Source organism: Peromyscus maniculatus, chromosome 5, assembly GCF_049852395.1.
Source record: "Peromyscus maniculatus bairdii isolate BWxNUB_F1_BW_parent chromosome 5, HU_Pman_BW_mat_3.1, whole genome shotgun sequence".
In the NCBI taxonomy this organism is placed as follows: domain Eukaryota; kingdom Metazoa; phylum Chordata; class Mammalia; order Rodentia; family Cricetidae; genus Peromyscus; species Peromyscus maniculatus.
In genome coordinates this window covers 26,396,714-26,412,539 of record NC_134856.1, presented here as the reverse complement: position 1 = coordinate 26,412,539, position 15,826 = coordinate 26,396,714, and the positions used below count along the sequence as shown (strand labels likewise).

Genomic DNA, 15,826 nt, shown 5'->3' with positions numbered 1-15,826 from the left:
CACTACAGCTAGTTCAAGAGATGCTGGAGATGTACTCAAGGATTTCCTGTGTACTAAGCTGTAGCTCAAAACTGAGCTATATCCACATCCTAGCCTACTTGGTAAGTCCTGTAAGACACGTGCTCATTTCTAGAAAAGGCACACTCTTCATGTCGCTTCATTTCGGAACCAGTTCTGCTGGGGCCGTCAGGTCTGAAGCCTGCAGCTGATGGCAGTCACCTACTCTTGCTTCTGTTCTTTCTTGGCCCCTTGGAATTTCATGGGGATTGCCTTGTTCCCAAGCGGTCTCTTCTTGGTGCTGCTCTTTCAGACCACTTTGAGTGTGTTTTTCTTTATTTTGACAATCAGTGGTGACACCAGTAATAGCACCTACGTTTTTCTAAATAACCATTTTCCAGCAGACATCCCACTCTAGATAGCACTAGTAACATAAAGATAGCATTAATTTTAGTTGTACCAATGCAAAGAGGTAGGTTTTTTTTTTTGAAGTTTTTTCACAGCTAGAAAGCAATCCATATACATTTACTCAAAGGGAGAATAATACAAAGTGTTATTTTTTAATTATTACACAAACTCAGTTACTGCTCCCTGTTAGATAAGATGCTTAGAACTCTGTGATCAGTTGTATTTTACACACACACACACACACACACACACACACACACACACACACACACACACACACACACAGCTCCTAGGAGGAGAATGCTGCATAATTTTCAACCAACACCATCACTGGATGCCTTCAGTCCTACATCGAGTACTCCTAAGTAGAAAGTATGGTTCATCTTGAGAGGCAATTTAGAGTCCAGCTGGTGGCACTGGCACAGGACTCATAAAGGCATTTACAAGTAGCATAAGGTGATAATGAAATAGATAATGAATATTATGGTATTTTAATAGGGAAAGATACCATGAATACCCAGTGAGTCAGTAAGACATATAGGTAAGATAAAGGGATTTATGTGTTTAGTTGTATATGAAGAGGCCCTGTGTGTGTTTATGTCTGTGTGTATTCCTGTCTGCAAATGTGTACACATGTGTGGAGGACAGAGATTGATATCATGTACTTTCCTTAATTACTTTCCACTTTAGTTTTTGAGGCAAGATGCTCACTGAATCTGGAGTTCACTGATTGGCTAGACTGCCTGGCCAATAAGCCCCAGGAATTTTCCTGTATCCATTTCCCCAGGCTGAGTGACAATAATGGCTGCTGATGTTTCTCCTCCTCCTCCTCCTCCTCCCTTCTTTACTTCCTTCCTCTTCCTTCTTCTTCCTTCTTCCTTCTTTCCTTCCTTCCTTTTCCTTCTTCCTTCTTCCTTCCTCCTCCTCCTTCTCCTTCCTTCCTCCTCCTTTTTCCTTCCTCCTCTCCTGATCTTTTTCCTCCTTTTTCTTCTTCTCTGGCCTCCTCCTCTTCCTTTTTGTGAATGCTAGGGATCAGAGCTCAGGTCCTCACACTTATGTGGTAAGTTCTTTGCTGACTGAGTCATCTCCCAAGCCCCCAAAGAGGCCCTTTTCTGTACAAGCTGTTTTGTTGGACCATGCCAGGCAAGGGCTCTACCACAGACTACAGCATATCCAGTCCTCAGATATGAGGTTCGGGGCCAGCTGAAAAATGAAACAAATGTAGATGGAAGTAAAAGCCAGCATATCACCTGTCTTCCTGACATAAGTAGGCACACATGTTTATGAGTCTCAGCCAGGTTAGGATTCTGATCATGAATTGGGCTCATGGCATAGCTGCCCCCCTGAGATGGGAGGAGCTGAGCCGGAATTCTGTCTTCACGTGCAGATCAGGTGACTTTGCCGTCCCAGCGATGGGGCAGAAGAGTGCCTTGGGCAAAGAAGCTGAGCTTTCTTTCCGTTGGGAACGTCAGGGGTAGGGAGGAGGAAGTCTCTTGAACTCTCTCGGTAGTTCTAGAACAACGCAAAGAATTAAGGAGAGGGAGAGAGTTGAAATAGGAGTCTGTTTTAGGTATAGAAAACTGAACATAGATTATACACGGGAAGTTATATTCAGACTGTGGTCTATCAGGGTGTTCATTTGAGTACGTGAACAGTAGACATAAAGATGGAGAGAAGAGAGACTATGGCCTTATAGCCACGCCCATGTGCATAGATATCAATTTATGTTTTCATATTTCTCTGTTTATAAAGCTGGATAGTCCAAACACACCACCATCATTAGCTGTGAGGGAGACTCTAGAACAAAACCTTTGTTTGTTTGTTTGTTTGTTTGTTTGAGACAGGGTTTCTCTGTGTAGTCCTGGCTGTCCTGGATCTCACTCTGGAGACCAGGCTGGCCTCGAACTCACATAGATCCACCTGCCTCTGCCTCCTGAGTGCTGGGATTAAAGACATGCACCACCACTACCACTAGGCCCAAAAGCTTTGTTTTTGAGGCAGTGACTTCATGTAAATCAAAGTATATAGTTAATATTTGCTGTGTATACAGTATCTATGACTGTACTGAGGAGAAGAACATCAGAATCCTGCCAGGGATAAAGATGTGGGTGGGAATCTATGCTCTTCCAAAGGATGTTCCCCAGAGGGTGATGGTTGTGGAGTCATGGAAATGCCCACCCATTCTCACCCATGGTTCCAGGTCCCTTCTTCATTCCGGAGAATTGAATAATAAGTGGAATACTTAGAAAATATTCAGTGAACAGCAAGATGGTCAGAAAATACACACAGTTCCAAATAAGATTCTCAAGAGGTTATCACAAAAATATTTGGTTTTGGAAGACATCGTGTTGGATGATACAATAGAATCATCTTGAGTAAGAACACAACTTGATTCCTTCAGGTCCAATTTGTCTCTTTCTTTTTGGATGTGGAATAAGAATGCTTCCTTTTAAGACTGAAGGATTTGAAAACGTGTGATTTTTTTTCCAACAGCCCTTTACATAAAATGCTAACTAAAGTGTGAACAAGCTCTAGTACAGCACAGATTTTGGTTTTGAGTAATATTAACACATTGTATAAAAAAAACTAAAAAAAACCTGTGTATGCCTTTTGTATATCTAGTGAATATAATATAAATATTTTAATGTAAGTGTAAATGTTTTCATGTAAATTTTGTGTCTGCTGTGTGTGTGTGTGTGTGTGTGTGTGTGTGTGTGATATGCATGTGAATGCATGCTTGCGTGTATACATGAAAACCAGAGGAAGACATCAGGGATCCTCCTCTAAGCCTCTCCACCTTTTTGTCTCAACAGGGTCTCTCTATGAGACCACAGTTTTGCCTAGGTTGGCTATTCACCAAGCTCTCAGATCTGCCTGCTTCTATCCTCCAGTACTAGGATTATAGGTATGTGTAGCCACACCTGGCTTTTTATAGGGATGCTGGGAATTCGAACTCAGAGCCTCATGCTTACAGAGCAAACACTCTTACCCATTGACTCATATTTCCAACCTCCTATATGTAAATCTTCCACTTATTATTTACAGTAATTTAAAAATCTATTTATTTATCTATTTATTTATGTGTGTGTGTGTGTGTGTGTGTGTGTGTGTGTGTGTGTGTGTGTGTACATGAATTTCAAGGCCGGGGAGGGACATCAATCATCTTGTTCTATTACCTCCTCGTTGTTCTTTGAGACATGGTCTACCACTGAGTCTCCAGCTAGATGCTGGTGGCCAGCCAACTTCAGACAGCCTCCTGCCTCTGTTCCCCATAGTGTTGGGGTTACAGTAACAGACGGCCTAGCTGCCTGTGCTTACTCACTGAGCCATCTCCTTAGCCCTGTTTTGGAGACATTCTCAGCCACCTATTGTAGTGCTTACTTTGTAGGTTTGGGTAGTATTCAATATATGTTAATTAGGTCAGGTTTATTAAAGTTATCTAATATTTTATGTCCTACTGATTTTTTTGTCTGCTTGTTCTGTTGGTTAATAAGAAAGTTGTGTGAAAATCTTACACACAATTGTGAACTTGTCTGGTTTTCCTTGTGATTATGCCATTTCCCATATATGTGAGGCTATTGTAATAAGCATATACATATTTGAACTTGTTATGTCTTTCTGGTGGATCACACTAGAAGTTAAGAAGTCTATATTTATGAAATGACTTCTCTTGAAGTATACTTATGTGTTTAGTAGTGTTTTCTGCCACAAAAATCAATGTTGTCTAACTTAAAGCTATCTTAATTTTTTGACTAGTGTTTAAATGTTAAGTTTTTGCCTCATTCTTTTGTGCCTTTATATTTTTTGTTTTCTCTAAACAAAATACAGCTGACTTTTGGTTCTTACTCAGTCTGACTCTAAGGGTGATAGAAATTTGCATGGCTTATTTGGGAGATACCACTTCCCAAATCAGTGTCAACCAGTTAAGCATACAGGAGAGAGATGAGATAGAGCCAATTCTGTGGGACTTTTAACATCAGGGCAGAATTTGAGCTGTGTCCAATAAGTTTTGGGGAACCAATGAAGAGTTTTTGAAAAGGTGGATGACCCATATATTATCTTGTCACACCATCTGGATGTATCTAGAACAAAACATACTAGAGGCAATAAAGACAGCTCCTGAAAGTGTTTTAATAATGTAACACCTACCACACAGAACCTGATGCGCAGCAAGCTTGGAGGGCTGATTGAACCCCCCAGATGATGTGATTGGGTGTGGACAGGAACATGCCATGGGGTAGCAAGGAATGGCTCTGTCCAGGAGAGGAAGAGCTTAATGACTGCTCACATGTGACTGGGCACACAGTTCAGGGTAAAGATGATCAGCAAACAAGCGTCTGATGAATGCTGAGACAGGAGGATGAGTTTGAGGCCAATCTCAGCTACATAGCAGAACCTTGTTTCAAGAGTAACATGCTGACATCACTACACAGGTGTAGGGTCCATAGAAGAGCCTGAGGATAAATCAAGTAACCAGCAATGGGGAATCTATAAAACAGTGTAAGTACAGGGAAAGGTAAAGTTACAAGATCACTGTTCTTCACCTTTCACACTCCCTAGCTTTCAAACTCTGATGTCATCTTTAATGTGTAGAAAGCACCCCCTAGAGCAGCAGTTCTCAGCCTTCCTAATGCTAAGACCCTTTAATACAGTTCCTCATGGGGTGTGATGCCCAACCATACATTTATTTCATTGCTACTTCATAACTGTAGTTTTGCTACTGTTATGACCATAATGTAAATATTTTGGGAGTTGAGGTTTGCTAAAGGGGTCGAGACCCACTAGAACCACTGTTCTAGATCCTATGGCATTAGAGTTTGGTGTATGTTGCTGATTTCATAGGCATTGTTGAGGAATGCTCCTCATTTGACATGATTTCCAGCAGAGACATTTTCATGTAATAGCTGGGAACTGTCCTCACAGCTTTATATTATCACATGGTTCTGATGTAAGCCTCTATAAGCAAGCCAATGTTTCCTATTCCTGACCTTTCCCCAGTGTGAGGCAATTTATCTTTCCCTAACATTTGTTTGCTCATTTTTATGTATGTTAAGGAATACAGAATTTGCAGTGGTTATTAAAAATCTTCTGGGATTTTACACTAATTCGTTAAATGTGTGATAATTCTGTCGTAATTATAGGCAGTATCCACAGACATTTTTATTATGTGTGTTTCAGTCTGCTGGCTTTGGCTGCTGCATCCATTTAGCGTGGAGTGTGAGCTTGCGTCAGTGAGGCTGACTCACACTTGTAGCAGCTGGGTGCGAGTGTTCTTCAGGGCTGACAAGATGGCTCAGCAGGTGAAGGGACTTGCCTCTACAGGGATTACAAAAGCTTGAAGACCTGCATTCAGTACTGAGAACCCATGTCAAGGAAGGAGAGAATCAACTCCACACAGGTGTTCTCTGACCTCCACATGCCTGTGTGCATGCCAACACACATACATCATATATAAATATCCACAAACGTAAAAATAGAATTAAAATGAAAAGTGTTCCTCAAATGTGGCGCTGAATTTACTTGTGTGTGCACTCCATGGGACTCCCTGGGTTCTCTTAAGTTTCTTTAGAATGTGTTCTTAGACCACAGCGGCATCAACTCAGTTCAGTCACTGTACAGGTTCATACTTTGAATTCGCGAGCAATTTCTTCTAGCCCCCAAGGATAGACAGCCGAGTGTCTCTACTGTCTTTTGTTTTCTTATGCTGTGCAGCATTTTGTCCATAATTGAGGATTCACCCTTCTAGCTGTATGCTGAGGTCTTAGATTTGACTTGCCACCTTGCGGGAGCTGGCTTCTCTTTAAGCCTGTGTGTTCCCGTTGAAACTAAAGTCATTTTGTAACAGCTATTCATGCCCACCACGAAGCCAACTCAGGGGCAGTCTCACTTACTAACCCAGATTCGGTCCCTTCATTAGTCCTGGTATCTGAATAATTTTTTATAGGACCTCAGCTATGCATTTTTAACATTTGTGCAATTTCCCCTCAGCATTTCAAGCGGATTACCTGGAGAGTTTTAATGGACTTTTCATATTGTTGAAAGCCAAATCTTGAATTCTTCCTACATCTATAAAAACTTTTCTTAACATGTTTTTAAATATCCTCTCTTAACTTTTTAAAAGAACATTATGTTTTTATAGTTGCTATGGCCTTAAAAATAGTATTTCCCCCTTCTTTTGATTTAATAAAAACTGTATACTCAGTTCTGATACCATTAAACCTCTCCACATCATAAATTCTACTCAGTGGCACAAAGGGAATAATTAACTCTGAAGATTGATAGAAGCCTGGCCCTTTTAACTTGAGAAAATAACCTCGAAGAATGTATCCCACGTGAATAAATAACGTGAAATTCAGTGTAGTGATTATCTGGGGGTCGGGGGTAAGGGAGTGGGGAAATGAGCTCATTAGGGAAGCTCCAGTTACGTTCATAATGTTTTACTTTCTAAGCTTAGTGTTGTATACCCATGGGTTCATTGTGTGCTCTACATTTTAAAAATGCCCCAAATACTTTATCTTCCGAATCCTTGTTAAAGGAATTACCGTCATCAAGCACATAGTGCCACAACTTTAATGCAGAGATGTTTTCTCCGCGTCGTTTGTCAAGTGAGATGACACTTTTTTCCTTTTGAGGCAGGCCTCTCATCACCACCGGCTTGGAACTCACAATGTCAACCAGGTTGGGCTCAAAACACAGAGCTCCACCTGCCTCTCCCTCCCAAGGGCTGGGGTTAAAGGACTGTGCTACCATGCCTGACCTAGCACATTTCTTTTAAAAAGATTTATTTTTTGCTTATGCGTGTTTGCCTGCACGTGTGTATATAAACCACTTGCATGGAATGCCCAAGGAGTCCAGAAGGGGGCATCAGATTCCCTGGAACTGGAGTTAAAGGTGGCTGTGAGCCACCATGTGGTTGCTGGCAACCGAACCTAGGTCTGCTGTGAGAACAGCCAGCGCCCTTAACTGCCAAGCCATTTATCCAGCACTGTCTTTTTTGTTTATGTGTGTGTGCATGTGTGCATGGAGCATATCTCATGTGTCACTTGTATTTGTGAAATAAAGATACTTTTATTTTGTGTCTTCATTTGTTTCCTTGTGTTTGTTTGCTTGTGTTTGTATGTGCATGTGTGTGTGCATGCGTGCACGTGGAGGCCAGGAGTCCATGTTGGATGCTTTCCACCTTACTTTTCGAGACCTCCCCCAGTTCTGGGATTGAAGATGTGCACAGCCATTGCCTGCCTTTTACTTGAATGTTGGAGACCGGAACCCAGGGTTTCATGCTTGCGTACTATTCCCTTTACTGCAGTTAGGTTTTTGTTATTTCTGTATGAGAGTCTGTTTTCCTGTGCTTATTGACAACATCATAAACTTACCACAAACTTAAGCATAGCCAGTGAATGTACAGTCATGTCACAGAGACACCCCACACCTGTGATTACAGTCATGTCACAGAGACACCCCACACCAGTGAGTACAGTCATGTCACAGAGACACCCCACACCAGTGAGTACAGTCATGTCACAGAGACACCCCACACCTGTGAGTACAGTCATGTCACAGAGACACCCCACACCTGTGAGTACAGTCATGTCACAGAGACACCCCACACCTGTGAGTACAGTCATGTCACAGAGACACCCCACACCTGTGAGTACAGTCATGTCACAGACACCCCACACCTGTTGAAAGACCCCCGCTCCATTATGAGGATATGGGGCGTTGGGCCGATGTTATGCCCCCCCAATAACTTGGCCTTAGAAACGCCATTCTGCAGGAATCAGAAAAACAGGAGTTCACAGCCATAGCCAGCTACCCGGCCTTGACAGAGATAGCTATGGCCAGCCTTGAGAGAGATAACTGTGGTCAGCAGCCTTGGGAGTAAGACAGTTGATATTTTATGGCGGGCCCCTGGCCTTGAGGAATAAGCAGCTGGCCTGGACAAGGCCAAATCAGCCACACACATATGACCCCAAGTTCACCCTGGCCTTCTTTGAAACAACCAATAGGGACCCTGTAACTATGCTTCTCGCTTCTGTAACCGCGCCTCTGCCCCTGGGATCCCATAAAAAGTCCCCCTTGCCCTAGGAAAGGGCGCAAGTCCTCCAAGAGACTTCGCCCCAGGTACCTGGTCTAAATAAACCCTCTTGCTTTTGCATCTGATCTGTGGTTTCGGTGTGTTCCTTGGGTTTGGGGTCTCTCCCGGAGAAAGATCTCAGCCGGGGGTCTTTCATTTGGTGGCCCGTACGGGGATTGAGACCCCTCCCTGGGACCACCGACCCACCATCAGGAGGTAAGCCGGCCGGCCTTGATTTATGTCATCCCTGTCCAGTCTGAGGGTTGTCTGTTTGTCTGAGTGTTAAATGTTGTTTGTTTGTCTCCGCGCCTGCGTCTGATAATCTGTCTGTGTCAGTGGATCTGAAAGGGGGGACCGACGGGTCTGGACTTCGCCACTGAACCCTGGGAGACGTCCTAGGGGAATCTGGGAACCTGGAAGACGTTCCACGGTTCATCTGAAGTGCCCTCTGTGGCACGGTCTGAAGACCCCTCTGGGGGCACGGTTTTTCTGGTTTTGCTTTCGGTTTGGAACCGAAGCCGCGCAGCGAGTTTTAGTCTTATTTATATTGGTCTGTCGTTTTTTTTTTGTTTTCTGTTTAACCGTTCTCCTCTTAAAAACAGCCATAGGACAGACTGTCATCACCCCCTTGAGCCTCATGCTTAAACACTGGTCAGACGTAAAGAAAGACACGAGCCAACAACAAAGGAGTCGTAATCAAGAAAAAAAAAAATAGATCACTCTTTGCGAGGCCGATTGGGTTAAAATGGATGTAGGATGGCCTCGTCAGGAAACCTTTAACCTCAGTCTTATTTCACAGGTGGAAAAAAAAAGTTTTTGCTTCCAGTCCCCATGGCCACCCGGACCAGGTCCCATACATTGCCATGTGGAGACTCCTGACAACAGAACCTCCCCCATAGGTTAAGCCGTTTCTCTTCCCCTCAGCCCCCCGGCGGCAGCAGCGCTCGCCGAATCCCGGAGCCGAGGAAGCCAGATCGGCGGATCCCTCCCACTCCCTGTTCCTCCCTAACCCCACACCAGCGAGTCTTTTCCTCTCCCCGCGGGCCGCTGCTCCGGCGCAGGCGGGCGCGCGGGCAGGCTTGCAAGCGGGTGCGGGAGAAGAGAACGCGCAGGCGGGGCCGCCGGGAAGCTAGGGCGCCGGGACGCCCCCTGCCCAGTCCCCGCAGGCCGTCAGCGGTGATGGCGGCGGCGGAGGGCGCCGGGGTTTCCCCGCGCCTCCTCCCGTCCGCGCGGCCGCGGCGCGGTCGCGGGGGCCTGGGGCGGCGCGGACATGGGCGCCAAGCAGAGTGGCCCCGCCGCCAACGGCCGCACCCGCGCCTACTCGGGCTCGGACCTGCCCTCCGGCGGCGCGCGGCAGCCCCAGGCGCGGCCGGCCGAGACCCGGGCGGCGGAGAGCCTGCGGCAGCAGCGCCCCACAGCCTCTCGCTCGGAGGGGCGGTGGATAGCGCGATGGGCGGCCGAGCGGCACAGTCGGCAGCGGCGGCGCAGGCGGACACGGGATGTGGCAGGGACACGCAGGCGGGGCCGGGGATGGGGTCGGCGAGGGACCGCCCCCTGGCCGGCGACCCACAGCGATGTGCCACGACCGGCTCCGGCCCAATATGGGGAAGGTGACTAGGGGGCGGCGTCACCCATGGACGCCGAGTCACCCCGCCCCGAGTGTTACAACCCCCCCGACAGCGCCGGAGGGACCGGCGGCTCCTGCAGCGGCCCCCAAACAGCGGAGGATGAGTTCCTGCTTCCTCCCCAATTGCCGGTCGCCTACGAGGAAGGCGGGACAAAGCAGCGAAGGTAGGGAACACCTACATCTCTGGCCAGTTGCTCTTAGCGGGTCTCCAGGGGCTCTAACCCCCTACCGATTGGGCTCAGGTTACCAGAAAGAGACGCCGGCAGCGCGTTTTTAAAAAAAGGACTTAGAGAGACACAGAGGGAGAAGAAAAAAAAAAAAAAACAAACAAAAAAAGGTCCTGGCCACTGTAAGGTCTCAGGGACAGGTCAGAGAGGGAGTTAGGAAGTTAGGACGGGAGATCAAAAAAAGAACACTGCTTGACAAAGACAAAGTGCTTACTGTAAACAGAGAGGACATTGGGCTCGTGACTGATCAAAAAAAAGCCTCAAGGGTCTCGGAGACCTAAGCCAAGGGTCCTCAATCTGGAAGATTGGGGAGGTCAAGGCCAGGAGACCCCCTCCCCCCGACCTAGGATAACTCTCAAGATTAGGGGGCAGCCAGTGACCTTCCTAGTGGACACCGGGGCTCAACATTCAGTCCTGACCCATACCGGAGGCTCTCTCAATGACCGCACAGCTTTGGTCCAGGGGGCCACAGGTAACAGGAGGTATCAAAGGACCACCGAGAAAAAGGTTCAGCTGACATCTGGACAGGACCCAAAGGGACCCCCCTACAAGTCCTAGCCCTTTAAACTGTTCGTGGACGAGAACTCAGGCTTTGCAAAAGGAATGCTGGTACAGAGACTGGGGCCATAAAAGCCCGGTAGCTGCAGGATGGCCCGCCCCCTGTCTGCGCGGGGTAGCCGCTATTGCTGTTTTGCTCAAGGATGCAGGGAAACTGACTTTGGGACAGCCATTAACTGTGTTATCCTCCCATGCGGTAAAAGCTCTGGTCCAGCAGCCCTCAGATCGAATGGTGTGCAGACCAGTTGTCTCCCTCAACCCCGCAACCCTGCTGCCTGGTTCATGGATGGGAACAGCTTCCTCCAAGAAAGAGAACGGAGGACTGGAGCAGCCGTCACCACCGAATCGGAGATAGTTTGGACCTCACCACTGCCACCTGGAACATCGGCCCAAAAGGCAGAGCTGATCGCGCTGACCCAGGCCCTCCGGATGGCGGAAGCCCGGAGGACCAGGAACTAACAAAGAAAATGGGGGCGAAATAAAGCCCCGAGCGATACGCTTACATCATAGATGGACAGAGGCCTTGCCTACCAAGAAAAAAAGACCGCTAACGTGGTAACCAAAAAACTCCTAGATGACATCTTTCCCAGGTATGGAATACCCCAGATATTGGGGTCAGACAATGGGCCCGCCTTCGTCTCCCAGGTAAGTCAGGAGGTGGCCAGGCTACGGGGGATCGATTGGAAACTTCATTGTGCATACAGCCCCCAGAGCTCAGGACAGGTAGAACGTACAAATAAAACCATTAAGGAGACTTTAACCAAATTAACGCTTGCAACTGGCACTAGAGATTGGGTGCTCCTACTCCCCCTAGCCCTTTACCGAGCCCGGAACACTCCTGGGCCTCATGGCCTAACCCCGTTCGAGATCATGTATGGGGCTCCCCCACCAATTGTAAATTTCCTTTACTCTGATATCTCCTCTTTTGCCACTAGCCCTCCAACTGATGCAAAAGACGGTGCAAAAACCCCTGCCTGCCGGGAGCAACTGAACCGCCCGGTGGTGCCTCACCCATTCAAGATTGGGGACTCTGTCTAGGTCCGACGCCATCAATCCAGGAACCTAGAGCCGAGGTTGACGGGACAGCGGCTTGGGTCCACACGTCACATGTAAAGACTGCCAAGGAACCCGACGAAGCTGAGGGCACCGAGACATCTAGTTCAACGCTCTCCAAACCCACTAAAGATAAGACTCACCCGGGGGTCCCCTTGATCCCCCTAATAGTCCTCCTGACATAAGGAGGGACATCACCAGAGAGCCTGTTTCCCTGACGCTGGCCCTGTTACTGGAAAAAATTACCATAAACAAAATAGCTGCTGGGGTAGATACAGGGACTGCAGCCCTTATGGAGACCGGCCAATTCAGACAGCTCCAAGTAGCCATGCTCAACAAAAATGATTTAAAAGATAGTTCCAAAGGTCACCGTGGTTTATGACCCTTGTCTCCACCATTATGGGCCCCCTAATCGTCCTCCTGCTCATTTTATTGTTTGGGTCATACATCCTCAACAGATTGGTGCAATTCATCAAGGATAAGGTTTCTGTTGCCCAGGCTTTGATCCTAACCAAACAATATCAGAGGCTCAGACAGTCAGAGATAGAGCTAACCCCTTATTCTCCATCCTAAAATGAAAGATTTCATTTGGTACAAAAGAAAATGGGGGAATGAAAGACCCCCGCTCCATTATGAGGATATGGGGCGTTGGGCCGATGTTATGCCCCCCCAATAACTTGGCCTTAGAAACGCCATTCTGCAGGAATCAGAAAAACAGGAGTTCACAGCCATAGCCAGCTACCCGGCCTTGACAGAGATAGCTATGGCCAGCCTTGAGAGAGATAACTGTGGTCAGCAGCCTTGGGAGTAAGACAGTTGATATTTTATGGCGGGCCCCTGGCCTTGAGGAATAAGCAGCTGGCCTGGACAAGGCCAAATCAGCCACACACATATGACCCCAAGTTCACCCTGGCCTTCTTTGAAACAACCAATAGGGACCCTGTAACTATGCTTCTCGCTTCTGTAACCGCGCCTCTGCCCCTGGGATCCCATAAAAAGTCCCCCTTGCCCTAGGAAAGGGCGCAAGTCCTCCAAGAGACTTCGCCCCAGGTACCTGGTCTAAATAAACCCTCTTGCTTTTGCATCTGATCTGTGGTTTCGGTGTGTTCCTTGGGTTTGGGGTCTCTCCCGGAGAAAGATCTCAGCCGGGGGTCTTTCACTGTGAGTACAGTCATGTCACAGAGACACCCCACACCAGTGAGTACAGTCATGTCACAGACACCCCACACCTGTGAGTACAGTCATGTCACAGAGACACCCCACACCTGTGAGTACAGTCATGTCACAGAGACACCCCACACCAGTGAGTACAGTCATGTCACAGACACCCCACACCAGTGAGTACAGTCATGTCACAGACACCCCACACCTGTGAGTACAGTCATGTCACAGAGACACCCCACACCTGTGAGTACAGTCATGTCACAGAGACACCCCACACCAGTGAGTACAGTCATGTCACAGAGACACCCCACACCAGTGAGTACAGTCATGTCACAGAGACACCCCACACCAGTGAGTACAGTCATGTCACAGACACCCCACACCTGTGAGTACAGTCATGTCACAGAGACACCCCACACCAGTGAGTACAGTCATGTCACAGAGACACCCCACACCTGTGAGTACAGTCATGTCACAGAGACACCCCACACCTGTGAGTACAGTCATGTCACAGACACCCCACACCAGTGAGTACAGTCATGTCACAGACACCCCACACCTGTGAGTACAGTCATGTCACAGACACCCCACACCTGTGAGTACAGTCATGTCACAGAGACACCCCACACCAGTGAGTACAGTCATGTCACAGAGACACCCCACACCAGTGAGTACAGTCATGTCACAGAGACACCCCACACCTGTGAGTACAGTCATGTCACAGAGACACCCCACACCTGTGAGTACAGTCATGTCACAGAGACACCCCACACCTGTGAGTACAGTCATGTCACAGAGACACCCCACACCTGTGAGTACAGTCATGTCACAGACACCCCACACCAGTGAGTACAGTCATGTCACAGAGACACCCCACACCTGTGAGTACAGTCATGTCACAGAGACACCCCACACCTGTGAGTACAGTCATGTCACAGAGTTGCAGAGAGCCCCGCATCATGTGCTGCAGCAGGTTGGAGGTGCCCCATCCTCTGTTTGGAAAAAGGTTTCTCTCAGCATTTCTACAAGGAAGTTCTCTACCAGTTTTCTTTGTCATGTGTTAAATACAGGACATTGTCCAAAGATTTTGTCCACCTGTAATTATAACACGGGAAGGTAGGAGGAGAAGGACAGTTGTCATGTAGAGTCCTGGGCCCTACAGCTGGTATTTGTTTTGGTTCCCTGCTTGGACTGTCTTTCATGTTTCCAACGTTAAAACTGGGTCATAGTTGTTGACTGCTTCCTTTGTGCCATCATGATTTTTAAACACAGTCACTGCCTGTACCCTCATAACATGTCTATGTTGTCGGCTTTATCATTATCCTCATTTTGAGATGGAGAAAATAGAGATAGGCCACACATCCAGTGCAATAACTAATTTGGATTGTCAACCACATATGGAACACAAGCTGCTGGGCACTCCTGAGAGAGATTTTCTTGAACAGATGATTTGAAGTAGGAAGACACACCCTAAATATGGGCAGTGCCCTTTGATGGCAGCCCAGATAAGAGGACACAGAAGGAAGCTTGGCTTGTTACCTGTTTGCTCTCACTCTCTCTGGCAAGTCCATCTAGGGCATTGTTGGAGACTTTGCTATATAGCCCAGACTGAATTTGAACATGTGCTCCAGAAGGAGCCTCAGTTTTCTGAGTGTTAGGATTACAGGTGGATGCCACCATGTCCAACTTTTATCTTTCACCTATTCTCTCTCTCTCTCTCTCTCTCTCTTTCTCTCTCTCTCTCTCTCTCTCTCTCTCTCTCTATCTCTATCTCATTTACAGTATTAAACATCATATAACAATTTAATATTACTTGGGCATCACATTTAATTAGCTATATTGAAACACAAGATTTAGCTGAACCTGTTTACAAAAGGTAGATATGTCAAAAATATAAAAAATTAGACGAGTATTAAAAAAATCAAGCTGGATCATCAGGACAGAGGAGTGGTTTGAAGGCAGAATATGGAGTTAACTGCCTGAGGCCACTGTGAAGAATACCCATTGATGCTGATGGCATGTGTGGATAAGGTAGGTATGTGATTTTATGTTTTCTGTCATACCAAAGACTATTAAAAGAACAATTTTGTTCTGGGATTCTCACCTTTGACCCAATCAAATAAAACCTTCATTCTCCATCACAACTGTTAGGAAGGGGGATGCAAGATGAGGACATGAAAATAAAGAACTACGAAAAGTTAGCCTGGCCACATTCCTTTCTACTTAGTTGTGGAGAATCTGGTTGTAGAAGAAGGATGGAGGGAGAGACAGAGGCACGAGGAGATGGAAGGAAGCAATGATTAATGCAATGTAGAGAAAAGATATTCAGTTTCACTTTCTCCATGACTTCATAGCAGACAAGAAGCATGGCCACTTTATAACTTTACAACTCAGTAGAAATTTTATTTAAATTCAGTCAATGTGTTTTAACCTAATCTCTACAGTACTGGGAATCACCGTTCCCCAGAATTTCTCAGAGAAATTAAAATTCTCTTCAAACTTCATCTTGAGCTCTTGTTTCTACTTCATACTGATGCTGGTATTTAATTATTTCAGCCTTGTTTAAGTAATTTGGGGCCCAAAGAAGCACTTAGATGTATAGAGGTGCTCTATTACATAATCAATAAATCATAAATGAGTTAATACATCAATTAGATTGATCTCCATCTATCCAGTGTTCCATCATCTTGGCACCTCCTGATTCCTATCACGACCCCA

The 15,826-nt window shown here is 46.7% G+C and overlaps 1 protein-coding gene across 2 annotated transcripts; it reads left to right on the top strand.

Annotated features, from left to right (window-relative positions):
* The first annotated feature begins 10,112 nt into the window (after nt 1-10,112).
* Nucleotides 10,113-13,033, top strand: LOC143273292 (uncharacterized). Of its 2 annotated transcripts, none has more exons than XM_076571945.1 (2): nt 10,113-10,270; nt 11,827-13,033. In XM_076571945.1, exons 1-2 carry the CDS (start codon nt 10,113-10,115, stop codon nt 11,927-11,929), a joined length of 261 nt encoding a protein of 86 aa, XP_076428060.1. In that variant the 3' UTR covers nt 11,930-13,033. The 2 variants fall into 2 exon arrangements, with proteins under 2 accessions (XP_076428060.1, XP_076428059.1); XM_076571944.1 differs by having other exon boundaries at nt 11,095-13,033.
* The last annotated feature ends 2,793 nt before the right edge of the window (nt 13,034-15,826 follow it).